We start from the raw sequence: 19,110 nt of genomic DNA, 5'->3' as shown, positions 1-19,110 counted from the left end.
CAAGGAAACAGAATAACAGCGGAATGCACGGTACTTTACAGAGGTAAACTGAGTGCTGTGTGGAAATAACACACTACTGTTGTACATTTAAATGATCAAAGGAGTTTTGCATCAAAACAAATGATTAATATATTAAGGAAATTGTGAAATCTTATTATAATCTATGGTCAAAGCAATTTCAGCAAGTGGGTGTTTAATAAAATGCTTTCCCTTATGGGGTCTTGTCAAGCCTCTAAAAATAGGATTAACTTAATTTAGTTCAAATAAACCTGCAACCCTTTTAAAAAAAAAAAACTTAAATTAACTGTATTTACACAGGTGTTCATGAAACACTGCTGTGTATTCTTTCAAACGTGTTTTGTTACCATGTTTTAATAAGCTAAATAGCAAAGAAACGTGACAAAATGTATAGCTACAGTGCCACCTGCGTGTCATAAGTGGAATAACAAAAGGAAATGGTTGCATTAACTTTGAAGTTCCAGTAGTAACATTTTTAAATGTCTGCTAATTCAGATTTTTCTGTCATTTTTGGTGCATAAAATATATAAATGAGATTTTTTTTTTCAAACAAAACGCATATTTGTTGCACTAAATTCATTTCAAAATGTTGCCAGAAAAGATTGATTTGACAAAGTTGGGAGGAACAAAGCGGATCTCTGTGTCTGGACCCAAATGGCCCTCTTAGAGCAGATTTTAGCTGATTCTAAATAGCTGAAATGACTGTACAATTGATCTAAGAGGCAACCCTCACTCTTTCACCATTCTCAAAGGCGGATTATATGGGGATGTGGTTCTTTCAAAATATTGCCTCCGTTTCTCTTTTAACAAGGCAATTACCCTGTCAGACACACAGCCGTATCCACCCACATGCACACACTGACACACACACACATGGTTTCTTTTGTCAATTAACCTCTGTTTCAGCCCAGCCAGGGGAAGAGAGCCCCTGTCAGTCTTTCAGTGCATGGACATTCTTCTAATAAACTTGGTTGACAGTATGATCAGATTGTGCTGCTTGCCAGGTCGCAGTGGCTGGCAGATTGAAATTTTTGGTGATAACTTTGCTCAGATTACTAATTGTCGGAGCATTTTTATTTTTATTTTAGTTCCAAAGCCACAAAAAGCCTCTGTTTGCTAAAAGCCGGCAAAAACGCATTTGAAGACATCTATAAAAATGGTTTACACATATTATAGTATCAAGATAATTTTTTAATAAGATCTGCTGCATCATGCCAGAAAAGCTCCTCTGTCTTCTTTGATCTGACTCCAGCTTTGATTCTGTCTCTGCATGTCCGAGACCGTAAATGGGTATTTTATGAACGCTCCCTAATTATATCCCTCATCAACTTCAGTCTGTTTGTGGTGAAGGGTCACTGTAAGCCTTTTGTACTTGTATCAGATCTTCCTGCTCTTCTCAGCCTGAAGAATGACAAATATTTACCTCCCTTACACTCGCATAGGCCTACACACACATTATATGTGTTACATGACACTGAGAGAGAACTAGCCGAGACTCTGTCATGTGCTATAACTTAATTTTGAAAGCACAGTGAAACAAGTTCATCAAAAACCTTGAATAATATCAAAAGCTCAAGAGTGAGTACTAAAAATCTATTAACTTTCTCACCTCTTTCTCACATCAGTCAGTGCACAGTGAGTGTGCAAAAGGCAGCGCTGTACGCCTAAATAAGTGCCTGTTGAAATGAGCCTCAGAGGAGCGCACTTTCTCCCCTCCCTTTGCAGAAGAAACGCCTGCGGGGAAAGGTAATAGCATCCGGATGGCCTTAACTAAATATTCAGATTATCCTTACCTCTCATCATCACCCAATCAATCAACACTACCTGGAAACGTGCGTGTGTGTGCGCTCTGTGATAGCAGGCCAAACAGCTCAGGCACAGGGTATAAAGCCCTTCTTGGCCACACTGGTCCTCTGTTTCCATGGTAACTGGCTTGCCATAGTAAAGAGCAGAAGGAAATTAAGATTATCTGATTAAAAGTTCAAAGTTGAAACCCATAGAAAACAAAATGGAGGGGTGAGTCATCGTCTGAATAATACGGCATACCTCAAGCCAGTTTGAGTGGGCTTTTGACTTTAATGGCTTGATTTTCAGTCTAATAGAGTCGTTAAAGGGATAGCTCACCCCTTAAAAAAATGATTCGGTCATTATTTACTTACCCTCCAAACCTGAGGGATATTTTGCAGCGAATAAAAATTGTCCATTCAATGAAAGTCAATGGGGTACAAAATAACATTGCGTCATATAATAGTGAATTTTAAGTCTAAAATGACATGAGAGTGAGTAAATGATGACAGAATATAAATGTTCCCTTTAACAGCTCGATATGAGACAAAACTTTTTTATGTACCACAGAAAAAAAGAAAGGTTTAAAATGCCACAGGGATGAGTAAATATTAGCAGAATTATCCTGTCTATCCATATGTCTTTGCTCTGGATAGACTGGAAATTAAAACATGAAATATGGTGCAATAGCACATCCTCCGTTATTTTATTCCCTAGATGACATGAATGATGTGTTAAGCAGTTTGTATAACACCCGACGACGGGCCTCTCGCACACGGTCCAAGTTCAATTTGCAACCGACACCTCGCATCTGGCCCTTTCCTCCACGTCTTGCCATGCCAATTCACTTTACTGTCGGTCTTGTTTTACAAAAAGAGGCTTTAATGCAACTCAATTCACAATTTCCTTCTTGCGCCCTACTGTAGAGGATACGACCCCATCTCTCCGCTTCCTCCCCCTCCGCCACACACAACAGTGTGCACTATTAAAGACGAGAAGAATTCAGATAAGCATGGCATTAAACTCAATTTCAGATATCCTCAATCCCCAACCCCCAGCTCTAACTTCTAATCTTCCTTAACTGCACAATAATACTTTATTTATCTGGAAGGGGTGGGTGGAATTGTCCTTAAGCAAGATGTGGTAGCACTTTACAGTATGCATTTCACACAAGAGCTAATCCTCTGGGAGAGAGAGAGAAATGGTTTGCCTTTTTGGTGAAGGTAAGACTATCCTGAATCAGGAGTAGGAATGCTGAGCTTATCTGCCTGCGGTTTTAATGCGTTTTGAAATGCTATGACAGATTAGGTAAACAGTGCATTTGATGAATTGGAGAAGAAGTCAATTGGCCATACAGCGTAGCGTTCAATCCTCGCACAGCACAAAAAGCTCTTTCTTACTCTCTGCTCCTCTACTTTCCAGAGGCTTAGAGATGCTTCCTACCCAAATCTGATTTCCCTCACATTAACCTCCAGAAGGGCAGGTTACACTAAAGCTGTAGACACTTCCGCAGGTGGAGAGTTCAGGGAAGAGTCATTTTCAGTTTGCCACACTGAATCGTTATCAGAATGAGATAAAACAATGGTGAAAAATAGGGTTTACAAGAAATTATTTTTGACACTTCAGTAGTGAATACGAATTAATTCAAGTAATATTCGAAAAGCGGCCAAACTAACCAGTTAACTAGAAGAAAACATCACAGACTCGGTCCCAGTGTTGGCCCAGCCATGACCCTGAAGCTCAGTGTTGCAGCCATGAATGATTTTATATCCTTAATTATCCAGAATTGGTGTACACCTGGATCATTATATAACGACCTTCATTATAGCACACGTTCACAGTACGTGTTTTGCATTCCACTGCACTGTTTCATAATAGAGTGCAACAACCAGGCTCTAGAAGCAGGGCCATAACCACCACAGGGGGACATTGAGCGGGACAAGTACCCTTCAATAATTAGAAATGGCCAAACTAGAAATGGCCCTAATATTTGATATTCTTGATACTGCTTTGATGCACTCTTTTTGGCTGGTTTGCGATACAGATCTATCAACACTCGCCAACGTCAAAACTATTGAGATTAACGACAGTCAGTAATATCCAGTTAAAATAATGTTATTATTTGCATCATGTAATTCATAACTGAATGCAAAGTTTTGCATTTTTTTTTTTTGGACAAATTATAGACTGTAAAAATATTGTTGGTTTAACTTAAAAAATTAAGTAACCTGGTTGCCTTGAAATTTAAGTTGATTGAACTGGAAAAGGTGAGTTGATACAATGAAGGAGATTGATTTAATCATATAAACTTAAAATAAGTTATCTGAACTAAATAAATTATTTAAGTTGATTTGACAAAAGAAAAAATGTGATAACAAATCTTGAAAATAGTTTTTTTTTTTTTTTTACAGTGTACATACAAATAAGACCAAATGTGTGCCTACTTTCAAATTGAATAGATTATTTAGAAATCGTTTAAATCGAGTACTTCCCAACTACAATTGAGTTGGAACTTTTACTGCTCTTTTTTCTTATAATCAATTGTAATTCTATAATTTGCCTACAGTTTATCCATGTCAGTTTTGCCAGTAAGAAGCAGCAAAACTGCTGAAAACTAGCTTTCATTGTTTTTTTTTTTTTGCTATTTCGGTTTTAATTTTTTTATTTTTGTCTCGAGTCAAGACCAGTGTTTTTTTAAATTATTCATCACTGCTGCAATGGAATGAAGCCACACTTTTATTCGATTTTTTAAAAGATGTAGTACAACATCACTAAGTGCAACTAAAACAATGGGAACAAATTAATAAAAATAATAAACTGAGCTAAACAGTATGTAGATGTATCACCCAACCTTTTGTTTTTTAAATCTTTCGTGGGGGATTTAAGCTTCTATGGGCTCTGGCCACGCAAAACCACCCCATAATTCACACCTTGACTTTACTAAATGAATACTTTCAAGTATTTGGCAGAGTTGACTGCCCTCTCTCTGTCTGTCTGACTCATATACGTCTCACAAATAGATAATCCCCCAAATATCCCCGAGCAGTGTGATCTCTTCTTTCGTCTTCTTCTTACCCAAACCGTCCTTCCCTCCTTTAACCATCCCCTCTATGCCATTCATCCATTCACAGGACTATGTCTACCCTTTTCCTCCTCTAATCCTCTTTTAGGACATTACCTGCTAATAAAGACACCAAGAGGGGACAGAGAAAGAGGAGAAAATATCATCTTACACCCAGTGGCAGATTCACCGAACAGGCTATTTCACCCAAGCACAGATAACTAGAGATGGAGAGGGACACAGAAAGACATTTGGCAGGAGAAAAGATCCAAAATATCTCTATCATGGAACTCTACTCCAAACGGTGAAGTCTACTCATAAATAACTCAAAGTCACAGACTAGAAAACAGTACATTACTATGGCAAGACAAATAGTTTTGGACGTACTACTCAAAAGCTGGAGCAGGTATGATGCTTGAGAGTTGCCAAACTTTCTATCTTTTCTTTTCCTCCTCAATAGTTAAATTACAGATTTCCGTTCAAAGCTCCATAGTTCCAACAAGCCTGCTTCTCACAAGGACGATCTCTTTCACATACCTGCCTGATCTGCTTACATTCCTCTGCAACACTTGAAAGGTCACCAGAGGGATCTCATTGTGTTTAGCTAAGAGGCCTTACTTCCCCTTGCAAGCTGCTCACACTGTAACAAGAAGTTCATTGATGTTATTATCTTTTAAAACGAACACTGCAAGCACTTATTTAACAATAATCATTTGACAAGTTATTTAAAACATTGTGTCTTTCTTTACTGTTTCCTGTCTGAGTGAAGTAACTTCGCTCTGAGATAGTGTAGCATCATATTTAAAGATCTCACCCAGAATCTGAAATGTTAAAAAATGTTAAACTATCACCACTGTGCCCTTGAGCACGACATTTGCGCTCTGGTTGGTCCAGGACTGCAATAAATGTACTTTAATATGTTTATCTAAATTCAGCAAATTAGCCAAAAACTGTTCAAAGGCAGCTTATAATTATTTAACAGGTGATTAATGACTAATTAGTTGTTGCCCTGTGCACACCTAATACATCAATGAGAGAGCCTTGGGAAATAATTTACTGACAGTGGAGCACAAAAACATCAACTGTCCATTACCATTTTAAAATAATATATTTTGGAGGTTGTCTCAGCTGTTTTTGTCCATAGTATGAAGTTTTGACCAATTATAAATTGTGGGTCAATTGTTCAGTGTCCTTTGTGAAGACTGAACGCTCGAGTTTCATAATACAATAGACCAGATGAGGCATTCTTCAAAGTATCTTCTATTGTATTCTGCAGACAAATCCTACAATTATGGAACTACTATCATTTGCCAAATCAAAAAGATAATAAATGTGGTTCAGATAAAAAAATTGTTTGAGTTTCTATATTAAACCAATCTCCTTCATTGTATCAACTAACATTTTTCATTTCAATGAACTACGACCAGCTAACTTCCTTTTTTATGTTAAACCAACAATAATGTTCTTTTACGGTGTACCTGGGGTGTAGTAAATATTGACTTTATATTTATTAATTTTTATTTCGATGAATTATCTCATTAAACTTAGTTGGAAAACAATAGTGCCCTCACAGTCTTGCTAAACATGACAGATTAACCCTGACTATGACCTTTGAGGACAGACCAAACAGCACTTATACTCTGCCCCCTGGGTCTGTGCCCAGACACGGCACATGGACATTATGGGATGCTGATGATGTGTTTATTAGGTTTGTTGAGAAGTGATGACAGACTTGTTGTGGGACAAGGATGGTCTCAATGAAGGTCAAGCCCTCCCTCTAGTGGTGAAAACAATGAGCTCACATTTAAACGTCTTAAAAAGTTAGCAATTATTTAAACGAAAGCCGATACCATTGGTAAGTAGGGCAGTATGGCTTAGGAGTAGAAGCCAATTTACCCAACTATTTCAAACTAAAATAGCAGTAGAGAATACCATAGTGCAAGCTATGATATTGGGAAGAAGTTGTGGGAAATCCCAGGTAAATATGCTGAATAGAGGAGGGCCCCATTCCTGTGTTTACATAGGCCCCATAAAAAAATAAATAAAGGACCCGATTAAGTCTAATCGCATAGCTAAGTTCAAAAAAACATTTTCATCAGGAAAACATTATGATTGTGAGATCAGGACAAGGCTTTGATCAGTCGGGGCTCTAGCCGTAACTGACAAATCAGTTCGGCCAACACAGAAAAGAAATGAGCAATATAAAAATAAAGATGAAATGCCTCAGAGACAATCACAGAATATGCAGTGTATACATAATAAATAAACAACCGCCCTCAAACAAATAGAAACTGACAATAAATAAATAAATGTTGCCCTCTGAATCTTAATCAAAGCAACAGAACTGATTGCAGACTAACATTTAACCAGTTGAACCACCAGATGGAGCCACAACCGCACAAAAGCACCTGACATAAAAAGACCTTTAAAACTAGACAATATGTTCAAATGAAATCCTGGTAGTCATAATAGAGAACTTTACCAACACTCTCATTGCACAGATCAATGTAGCACAGCATTTACAGCCTTTTCATTTTTAATAGAAATAGAAAACCTGGACTCAAAGCAGAAATTACATAAGACTGGAATATATTACAATCCAAATGAGCTGAAATAATTAATCAGAATATTAATGTTTGAAATACAGCATTTGACAAACTAGATTGTGAATACAAACCATGCATCAAGCAGCACAACAATGAACCTAGCAGAATCAGCCAGCAGTGGATCCAGAATGCAATGCATCTTGTCCACAGGGTAGGATTTCATGGTTTTTGCCATGCAGATCATGTGTGCATCACTCATTTTCCCAGGGTTCCCAGCACACACAAATCTCAGGCTGTGTATTCTGGGCTATAGAAACAATCTAATTAGACATAATTACCATCAGTATAATCCACTGGAGCACAAAATTAAATACATATGTACATTAAAAATGAATGATTTTGGCATCCTACTTGGGCTCAGTCAACCTGAAGTTCTCAGTATTTTTAATGCATGCCTAGATGGATGGATTGTCAAGTTGAGAAAAAATGTATGAGAAACTATGAGAAAAATACATAAGCAAATTAATGTTCATATACATATTCATACTCAAATTAATATTCAATGAAAAAAAAAACAGCTAGAAGGAAATGATGAGGGTCCCTTTGCAAAGCTAAAGCTATTGTGCCATGTAGAAACGAATTCAGTGGACCAAAAGTACATGATGTCCCGTGGCAAGAACGATACCAGTAGTCCAACATTAACATAGGTTAACCCATGTATTTCAACCAATGAGCTTCCCACAAGCTCAAAGGGTCAGTCTATTGATATTAAGGCTCTTAACCGTGGACTAATATTTTATTATTATTATTATTTTTATTATAACGAATGTGACAAAATAAGTAAAATACAAGGAATACAAAACGTTAAAGCCTTCATTTAAAGATTGAATGTTCCTGACTAAATAATCTTTGCTAATGCTTTGAAACACTATTTCTAATAAAAAAAGAGCAACAATCTATTGAACTATGCATAAAAAGAGATGGAGATAAAAGCCTATGTTTCACATCAAGACAAGCTGTCTGTATCGCCCCCTCAAGAAGAATAACAAGATCTGTGCAGTTGCTCTACTGATTGGTCAGAATCGTTCATGCTGTCACAAAGGATCATGGGATGGACCACCACACACCCACTGCACAGACAGCGTGGGTGTTTCCGTGGTAACAGAGGACAGCGGCGATCTTTACGCGGCATCAGTGAGCCACTAATGAGTATGAGTATGAGTGTGAGTGTGTGTGTGTGTGTGTGTGTGTGTGTGTGTGTTGCTGCAGTCCAAACAGGGGTTTGTGTTGAAAGAATAGAGACACTGCGGTGAAATAGAAATGCGTTTAGCACAAAAATCTGGGCTGGTGTGTGTTTGTGTAAACTGATCCTCTGCCTCTGGTAAAAGTAAATGTCAAGGTTGCTTTCTAATTAGGAGGCGGCAAACTGAAAGTAATTCCCCAGCAAAATATCTGGAAAGGAACTTCAAACTTCAAATGTCATGTCCGTGCCAGTCAAAAAGTGCAATCATTATGAATAGACCTACAGTTAAAGCATGAAACGGAAGTCTTGCGATAGTCTTTTCTTCCCTATTGTGAAATATATCCAAGTAAAACAGCATCAGGAACAAGAAACAATATAGGGCAGAACTTGATTTTGTCCAATGGGAATTGATTGGATGGTCATGGTTTGCTATTGCTGTCATCTCATTTGAGTGGCAGGTTGTCTTTGTGCCAGTAAACCCAATCAGAGAAGAGAAGGGAAGTCATTTTTAATAATGCGATATTCCAAAAACAACAAGAATTGTCCAGTTTGAGTTCATAGTGAGACATTAAAGCAGCGCCAGATCTTTTTTAACACAGGGGCAAGATCATTGACAAGGGGGAGCTGCGCAATTATAAGGTATACACACAAACATGCACACACTGTTATTTAAATGAGCAAAATTTATGATGAGATGTACTCCAGTTCACGTGCTATGCAATTGCGCCCGCGCCTCCATTTCATGATCCTTGTCTGCTATATTTGCTTCTTATTTATTAAATCCAGGCAATTGGTTGTTGAAAAATTGATTTAAAATTAAAATACAATTTATACAAAACGAAATCCACATTAAAGAAAGGCTTTCTACAAAACAAAACTGAATTTAGTGATCAAAATCATGTCTGGCCCATCATATCTTCAATATATTGCGTAATATAACAAAAAAACAATGTTTTAACAAAAATGAAACTAAATGGCACATATGGTGGGCCTACAGAGTAGACTCTTTAAATATTGAAATTATTAACAATGCAGTAGAAGTGCAGTTTATTAATAATAAATGTTAACTAATCTAATTAAGTTATCGATTTTTTTTAAATCTCACGAGTTCAGTGTTGGACAGGTCAGTTGTTTTAATTCATTAGTGAATGGTTAAAATTAGTTTGGACGTGTGACGCATCATTGGACGTCCAGCCTACAGCACGCTTGTGTGATTATCTCAGCAGTTTAGGAAATCGCACAAGATTTGCGTCAATACAGAAAACATTTAATCACTAGATAGGTTTTTTTTTCGTTTTAGTGAAATGTGGTTGTCAGCTGAATGTGCGGAATGCTTTTTAGAGAAGTTGCAACGTGTTTTTTAACGCAATTCACACACCACGGTAATTTGGGAGAGAAAAAAAATCTCCAAATGCTCCACGTGAAATTGCGGTCTTCCGACCTTTTACTATCGTGTCAATTGATTTTTTTTTCAACCACCACCACCAAAAAAAAAAAAAAAAAACAATGCAGGAAAACTCTATGTTGAAATAACGAGATATTATCTTGAAATTAATATTTTTGGGGGTGCTATCGGGGTGCTTTGGTCTCTCTTGGGGGTGCTGAAGCACCTACTAGCACTATAGCACAGCCCATGACTACATGTCAACATGCAACCATGCACGCGTGCACTCACACAGACACGTGCACATGAACAAATTCACTTACACAAAGTGACAGGAAATCCTTCTGATATCCCGCAGCCAAGCAAGCAAGAGCCAAATGCATCAAGCATGGCTCTCGCCTCTAACTCTATCTCTATATTCATATTTAAAAGTAGGCTATAGCCAAGTCACAGCATAAGCAGTGATTCATTATTGGGAGATGACATTTAAAAACATGCCAAAGTAAATGTGCAATGTGTGAAGCGTTTTGAACTCAACATAACCTTCAAGTACTATAATAGTGTGTTGGTTAAAATATTACATCAATCTCAAAACATTGTAAACATTAATAGAATTCAACAGAAATATGATTTTCTGTTCAATAAAGAGCACACAAAATGGAAACGATTTGGCAATGAACAATAAATACATCCTATTTTCTCCCCAAGGTAGCTTGAATCAATACTTTACCAAAGCTTTGATTAGAAGTCACAACGTGCTAGACCTCAAATCTCTCCCTTACTCTCCATCTTTGTGTCTGCCCCTAGCTCTTCCATTTGCTGTTGAAAAGAGCTGCTCTCATTTTTTTTACTGTCTTTTTTTGGACAATCAAACGTTTGATCAATATGAGAGATTACAATTAAAAAAAATCTCCAGCGTGTCTCTCAGCAAGCATGTTAAATGGGGAGGACAATTAATATGTGGCCGATATTCATATCTTTAGCATATCTGTATTTCATTACCGAAATACATTCTGGCCCATCATGTTTTGTGTACTTGACACTAATTAATGCAGTTTAGGAATTTCTAAATTTATTCATAGTAGCCTATAGGCAATGTTTTATCAAAGTTTGAGACATATTTCTACAAACCACCAAGTTTCAAATATTGAAATTAAACGGGCAACAAATCTTGTTTCTAAAATACATAAAAAAAGACTGCTCTACTCTTTTAGGATGAGCGTCATAAGTATAAAGATGTGTGTGCGAGGCTGTGAGCGAATCTAAAATTGGACCCCGAGACTCGGGCTTTTGCCTCATCGTGACGTGAAAGAGTTCCCTTCGACAAATATAAACCCTTTCTAAATTTAGTGCCCTCACAATATCAATTCCCTGACGATTTCTTTGACGCTAGTCACGTGTGAGGGGGTGTGTGTGTGTGTGGGGGGGGGGGGGGGTGACATTTTGACATATAAAGCTGCTTCAAGGACGAATTCTGCATCAGAAGCGCACGCAAACCCGAACTGCGCAATTGCGCGATGCATTCATCAAGGGTTGCGAGGCATTCATAGGGTTGCGACTCGCGAGGGATTGCGTGATTAAAAGTCCAGTCTACAGATTTCGCGTTCCAACAGCTCGGATGGATTATGCCAACTCTTCGAGGAATAAACGGAGGTCAGAGTCATGGAGAGCCGTGCATCGACCAGCCGTGCACAGCTGGATATCACGTCCAGGGTTACAACGTCCAGTACAAGTTGTACTGACACAATTTAGTTCCCCGTAATGAACTGTCCAAGAGTTGAGGTACGAAGTTGGAGGCTTTAAGAGCGGGGAACACCATGCACACCGCAGAGCTCGCGCTCTCTTTCCTACTCGTCGTGATCATCGTAGTGTCGCTGCTGTCCAACGTGCTGGTGCTGATCTGCTTTCTGTACAATGCCGAAATTCGCAAGCAGGTTCCTGGGTTGTTTATACTCAACCTGACGTTCTGCGACCTGCTTCTGTCCGCCTCCAGCATGCCGCTGACACTTTTCGCGGTTTTGAGTAATGCACATCCCGGAGGACACGTTTTCTGTCAGGTGGTCGGGTTTCTGGACACTTTCCTGACCACAAACTCCATGCTGAGTATGGCTGCGCTCAGCATCGATCGGTGGGTTGCTGTGGTGTTCCCTCTGAGTTATCATTCCAGGATCCGACACCGGGACGCTGTGCTCGCTCTGGCTTACACGTGGGTGCACTCCTTGTCCTTCTCTGTGGTTGCCGCGTGCCTCTCCTGGGTGGGCTACCATCAGCTGTACGCTTCGTGCACGCTCTGTAACGGCAGGGCGCTCCATTCCAAGACGCAGTTCGCGATTTACACGCTGGTGCTGCACACGCTCACGTTCCTGCTGGTATCAGTGGTGCTCTGCGTCACGTACCTGAAAGTGCTCAAAGTAGCGCGCTTTCACTGCAAGCGCATAGACGTGATCACCATGCAAACGCTCTTATTGCTAGTGGACATTCACCCGAGGTAAGAATGAAGGCGAATATTCAGATTTTTACCGGTAAGAGATCAATATATAAAGAAACAGGCAGGGGTGGTTGCCAGAACTTTACCAGAGAAATACAATGAAAATGATACAAGCATGATGGCCCATTTCACCTGCACAAAAAGTGTCCAATGCAACAAATTAAGTCAGTAACAATAAGTATTGCGCTGAGCATTATACACTAAATAAATAACATACAATGCAACTGAAGCTAATATGGTTTGTACAGGGAATTCATTTTGGATTTTTTTTTTTTTTTGTGATGTACTTTGAATCTATAAATTTCAAATGGATACAAATAGATATTAAATCACATATTCAGTAGGCTACTCAAGTTTAAATAGAACCCAGAGAAACTCTTACTGTGTTTCAGCACCACCATTTCGGTCCACAGGAATCTAACCTGTTGAATCATACAGTTACTAAAACTAAGTGAACACATGGATTTTACTTTTTGGATATACCACTGAATCAAACAACATATACATAATAATAATAATACACTCTAAAAATGCTGGGTTGTTTTAACCCAACTTTGGGTCAAATATGGACAAACCCAAACGTTGGGTTAAAAATGTAATTAAAAAATGTAACCCAATGGATGGGTTTGTCCATATTTGACCCAAAGTTGGGTTAAAACAACCAAGCAATTTTTTGAGTGTAATGATGAAAAAAAGAGTAAACATAATTTAAAACATCATTAGTCAACATTGTAATTACTGGGAAACTACAGAGTAGAAAACTCACAAATCTGAAAATTGGCACTTTATATGTGCCCTGTGATTTATTTACGATTGGATTGATCTTTAAAAAAAAAAAAAGCATCACAATGATCAAACTAAAGCAGCTCAGGTCATGTGACTATTCATAGTAGATTCTTACTGGACACCTAAGAACTACATTTCTGTCACAAATGTAACTGGTCTGGAGCGATGACACAATACATAAAAAGAGCTAGGGTGTAACAATATTCAAAACAAACCGAAAAACTGCAATACACCACCCACGGTACATACCGCGATACTCTCGTGGCATACCGAACACACCCCGCCCCCTGCTAACACACCGAGCCTTAGCCCAGGTTGACCTCACTTTACCTGGTCACAAAACTATTTTTCCCTTAATATTTAATTAAATAGTATTAGGGGTGTAACGGTACACGTAGCCATTCGTGCCGCGAATTTTCGAAGACCGATACAGTGTTGTAGCCTAACCGCCATAATCTACCATTATCTACCACCATTATCTACCAATAATAGCAATAAGCATGCACGATTTTTCAAATAATGTTCATTTTATCACGAAAATTAAACAATGAATGCCATTTTGACGCTCCTGTGGATTTCATAAACAAATTAACATCTGAAGGTATGTTAAGGGACAACTTACTGAAACGTTTTAAATCTCGTGTAATCGCTCAATCAGTGTTTCAGTGGTGGAAAGACATCAGTAAAACAGCTTGTTACTCAGCAAGAGAAATTAACTCACTGTATAAACCTATATATTCATTATATTTTACTTAACCTGTTAGTGATGTCTTGATTTTTAATGTATGTTTAAAATATATGTCATTCATTGAAATGACAGCCAGTGTGTAATGATTATATTTCAACAATGCAAAACTTGCCTTATGTGCAGTTTCTATTTTGGCATTCATTTTTTTTTTATTTGAGTGTTGATTATTAGATCTAAAAAATAAATAACATTAACAGAATAGGCAAATAGTTTGGGCTCTGTTGTTAACTTTCAATATTATAGTAATGTGCAAGTAAGGGCTCCCTATATAGTTTACAGCATTATCAGAGATATTGTTAGAGAAAAGTGTATCCTTAAGAAACTTTTAATTATATCAATTTAAAGACAGTGCCTCAATTTGTTCAGTAAACCACTTTTAAGGCAATTTTATGTTTAGTTTCCTTTCCTCCTGCTGTATGAACCGTGACGTCAAAACCGAGGGACGTACTGTTTTGTGTACTGTTACACCCCAAAAATGTTGCACATGTTATTCAACTAATGAGGCTGAAAAAGGTTAGTGGCTGACCTAAACACACCTCTCTAGTGTGCCAACAGATATCAAGAGACATTTGTGCTTGTCAGAGAGTGAAGATCATCATCTCATTGCCCAGAGCACCATGACTTTCAATGGCAATGTGTCCACCATAACTTATTAACCAACAATGACAAATTACAATAGTCCTATACAACACATGTAAAGAGCACATCTGGTGTTCAGGCAGGGGATGTATCAGAGTCAAAGGACTCCACAAATGCAAATTGAAAAGAAAATTACTTCCAGCTGTTGGCTCTTTTGGTATTCATGTAAAAAAAGAAAAAACTAGCTTTTTATAGACTGATATAGCAATCAACAAAACACACCGCACTTCTGTGTAAAACACTGACCATGTGAATCAGTCAATCTGACATTTCAATGATTCGCTGAAAACAGCTTAGGCAAAAATCATCTCTCCATGGAAACTTCTGTAATGTCTCTTTAATATTTTGTCAGAAGGTTCCTATGTTGTCAGTAGTTAAGTATGCATGTTCATCTGGTCCATAAAGACAGTTTTAAATAATGTCTGCTGTATAAAAGTCAATCTAATGTGCTCATCTCACATGCAACAAGCATAATACAGTGAGAGAAATCATCTAAATGGAGGTCTATCTTTTGTCCAGTGTTCGTCAGCGCTGTCTGGAGGAGCAGAAAAGGAGGAAACAGAGAGCCACCCGCAAAATTAGTACCTTCATCGGAACCTTCGTCATCTGTTTCACCCCTTACGTCATCACCAGGTGAGCCATCTGCTTTTCTTCCTTGGGCTCTTAGAGAGTCATGCTATTATTACAGTTTTGATGTGTTGGCCAGATTGAGTTCTTTGAATGTAATTAACTGCATTTTTTACTTTAACTCAAAAGCTGGAGGACACTGTGTATTGTTTAAGGTTGACTGGGGAATTTGTAATAATAAATAAATAAAAATGTACAGTTTGTTACCAGACATTACTTAATATTTTTCACCTTTATGACAATAATTCTTGTAGATATGAGGAACAATGTGTGTTTAAAACACACGAATATCAATATATATTTTTTGTGCTGTCAATTGATTAAAAAAATAACTAATTAATTGCATATTTATTTGCTACTTGAAGCTATACATTTTAACATTAAGGCTTTAAAAATAAAACTTAATTTAAATGAACTTAAACAATTTTCACATATACCCATTATAATAAATATCAAATATACCTGTCCTTCAATATATCAGGACTCAGTTTTTCTATTGGCCCAGCCAGACCAGTTGAGATTTTTACTTGCCTTGTAAAAATGCACAAGTTATTGTTTTCATAGTTTTTGACCCATGTAATCTTGTGCTTTAAGATTTTTCAGGTAAGTCTAACGGGTAGGATATATACAGCAATTTAATAGTTACCAAACACTTCTGTCTTCACTGCATAATTTATAAATGAAATACAGATTGATGCTTATTAAAACTACCAAAGTAATTCAGTCAAGCGCAACGAGTGATTTTCTTTTTTTCTTTGGTTATCCTAAAAGAAAGACAGCAGCGAGTTTATTAGGCTGCCGTCACTTAAAGAATCCCATGGATCCCATTTTATCGCAACTCTTTACGATCATTTAAGACTACATTTAATTCGTTTAAGACTTGTCTTGTCGCGCTTGAACGGTTGAAAAGCATTTGCATGCAAAAGAGTGCGATCATATAATGTAAAAGAATAAGGGGAAAAAACAATGCTGTGTTAATTGCACAAAATATTTTTAATGCTTTAAACTGAACAAAATGTGTCAAAAGCATAAATGCATTAATTTTGACACCCCTAATAGATAGATAGATAGATAGATAGATAGATAGATAGATAGATAGATAGATAGATAGATAGATAGATAGATAGATAGATAGATAGATAGATAGATAGATAGATAGATAGATAGATAGATAGATAGATAGGTCAACATAGACCATACGTCAACATCCGCCTTTTTAGGGTACCCTTAAACGTCGGTTAGTTGACGATCCGGGGCCGTCATACAACTGACGCTTTACCTTTAATGTCAGTTAGGTGATGGGGTAGGTTTAGGTCTGGGGTAGGTAGGGTTAGGATCTGATAACGTCATCTAACTGACGTTTAAGGGTACCCTAAAAAGGCGGATGTTGACGTATGGTGAAAAGACTTCCCAAGACGTCAGTTACAGTATATGAAGTCTTGGGATGAGACTGCGCTGGACTGAATGAAGACGGGCCTCCTGTCTTGGCATGTTACATAACCTCGGTGAGCTTAGAGAAGATGAAAGGATGAACTGTCTTGTATATCCCTGACACTTGCTGTAGGTTTTCTTCCTCAAAGCCCCTGTCAAAAGCAATTTTTAAGAGCAACCGTTAGTGACCTCCAGGTCACAAATTATCCCTCGCATAACCACACTGAAAATAGAAATTATTCTGCATTCACTACCTCTTCAAAACAAATGTATAACCTTCTATATGCTATATATATATATATATATATATATATATATATATACCGAAAATGTGATAACTGCAGAGTAAAACATTAGGTATTTAGACTTATTAGGTATTTGGATCTTCCTCATATCTGTGTCATGTCTTTAGGATCGTGGAGCTGTTTATGACAGAGCCATTTAATCCATATTGGGGCGTGCTGTGTAAGAGTCTGGCTTACAGCAAAGCTGCATGCGACCCTTTCGTCTACTCTCTTCTGCGACACCAGTACCGGAAAACCTGCAGTGACATAATCAATCGACTCATGAAGCGCAGTTCCCCGAACGACTCCAGGCATCAGCAGGAAAATGGAAAGATTGGGAGAGCTAAGGAAATAGTAAAGGATGGGGAAGTCGAAGCTAGACCTACAGACTGAAGTCTCCTGTTGCTATAGAGATGAACAATCACAAAGGTAGAGCTTCGACTGGAAGGAGAGAGAAGAATGAAAGTGGAAAAGACAGCGGGATACCAGGCTCTGCATTTCTCAGCTCAAAAAGAATCCAAGATGTTACTGTAGCAAAAGAGGTTAAAGTAGCAAAAGAAAAAAAAAAATTCAAACTCTCTTTTTTCTCTCTTTCTTCCTCTTTCATTCTCCGATCCATTTTGAAGTCAATCTACTGTAAAGCTGAAATCCACGAGAGCTGCTAGTTAGCCAACAGTCAAAGAGAATCCGTTGGACTTATTAATTATCGTGGTCTGATTTGTCTCTTATGGTTTAGTGATAAAGTGCTGTGTAGACTTATGAATAGGTGATTGCTTTGACTTCAACTAAGTAACATGGTCAATTGTGAGAAAACAGAAGATTGCTTCTAAAATTGTGAGTTTTTCAAAAACAGAATAAGAAACAATATTTTCTAGATGATGTTTTAGTGGAACTCAATGGCACGTGGCTTTGATTTTTTTGTAGCATGTATTGTATCTTCCGGGTTTAGATTGCAAAGCAATTGGCAGACCTGTTCTTACGGTGCCTTTATTTTATTTTATTATTTATTTAAAATGAAACCTCTATAGACTGAATTTTATATGAAGTTATCTGAAATTAACAAGCTCATTTCAGCAGAGAATTGTAAAGAAATGTTGTGTAAACCAAAGGGTACAAACAAAGGACATAAATTAAATATTTGAGTGTGAAATCAAAAAGGACTCAAAAAAATGTTAGATTAAATTGTGACAGCATAAACACTCTTTTTCAAACTTGCCTCTGAAAATTATGTGTGGAAATATTGTGCAAGTGCCTGAATTTCTGTCATGTGAATTTAATTAACATTCTGTGTGGGAACACTGGCCACAAGATACAGGAAAAAAAGAATACGTGCAAAAGAACAAAATGTTTTTCTTTCCCAATTTTCCTTTTTAGTTTTACAATGCTGTTCTTTGTCAGTGTATATATACATAAACATTTTTGTATTTTTAAAAAGTAAATCATTTCTACAGAGTAATTTATATCTGAATGTCACTCTATAGTAAATTTGTATCGTTTTATTTATTGTAGCGTGCACGTATGAGTATGTGTGCGACTGTGATATTTGAAAGTGGGAGTATTATTACACTTTAAGGGTGTTTCTGTATAAAAAATACATGTTTAAATGTTTTTCTTTTGTGCAAATGTAAAGCCTTAGAAAGAAACATGTCTATTTTTGTTAAACAGAAAAAAGTGTAGTTTTAAATTTTGCTACATAAATATCTTTGTGACTTTGATGACAATAAACAGTGGATTTGAAAAGAGATTTTTGTTGTTTGACAGATTTATGTAGAGCAGAAAACACAAAAGAAATGAATAAGCAACAAGGTCTGATTTGTATTTGCATTACTGGTATATTCGGTCTTCGACAGAGTCCTCGCCTTCCAAGTTTCCTGCGAAAGGAAGAGAAATGCATGGAAATTTCAGTCCTAAAGTACAGTAGGAGAAAGAAAGAGAGAGAGAATGATGGGAATGTGGGAGAGACAATTACTTTCTGAAACTCTTTAAAACAGATTTCATCCCTCCTCTGTTCAGCTGAAACGAAGCTTTGCACTCATGCTACGCCTCAGAAAGCTCACAATAGAGAGAGAA

The 19,110-nt window shown here is 37.4% G+C and overlaps 1 protein-coding gene across 1 annotated transcript; it reads left to right on the top strand.

Moving 5' to 3' along the window:
- The first annotated feature begins 11,464 nt into the window (after window positions 1–11,464).
- gpr26 (G protein-coupled receptor 26) lies at window positions 11,465–18,784 on the top strand. The gene is given in 4 exon segments (XM_039669921.2): window positions 11,465–12,525; window positions 15,218–15,331; window positions 17,169–17,403; window positions 17,405–18,784. Coding segments are annotated over 4 exon segments (1,089 nt in total). The 5' UTR covers window positions 11,465–11,854; the 3' UTR covers window positions 17,474–18,784.
- The last annotated feature ends 326 nt before the right edge of the window (window positions 18,785–19,110 follow it).

Source organism: Pimephales promelas, chromosome 15 (assembly GCF_988280905.1).
Source record: "Pimephales promelas chromosome 15, fPimPro1.hap1.1, whole genome shotgun sequence".
Classification (NCBI taxonomy): Eukaryota; Metazoa; Chordata; class Actinopteri; order Cypriniformes; family Leuciscidae; genus Pimephales; species Pimephales promelas.
Note: the sequence above shows the minus strand (reverse complement) of the source record. Positions and strands in the feature narration are given on the sequence as shown.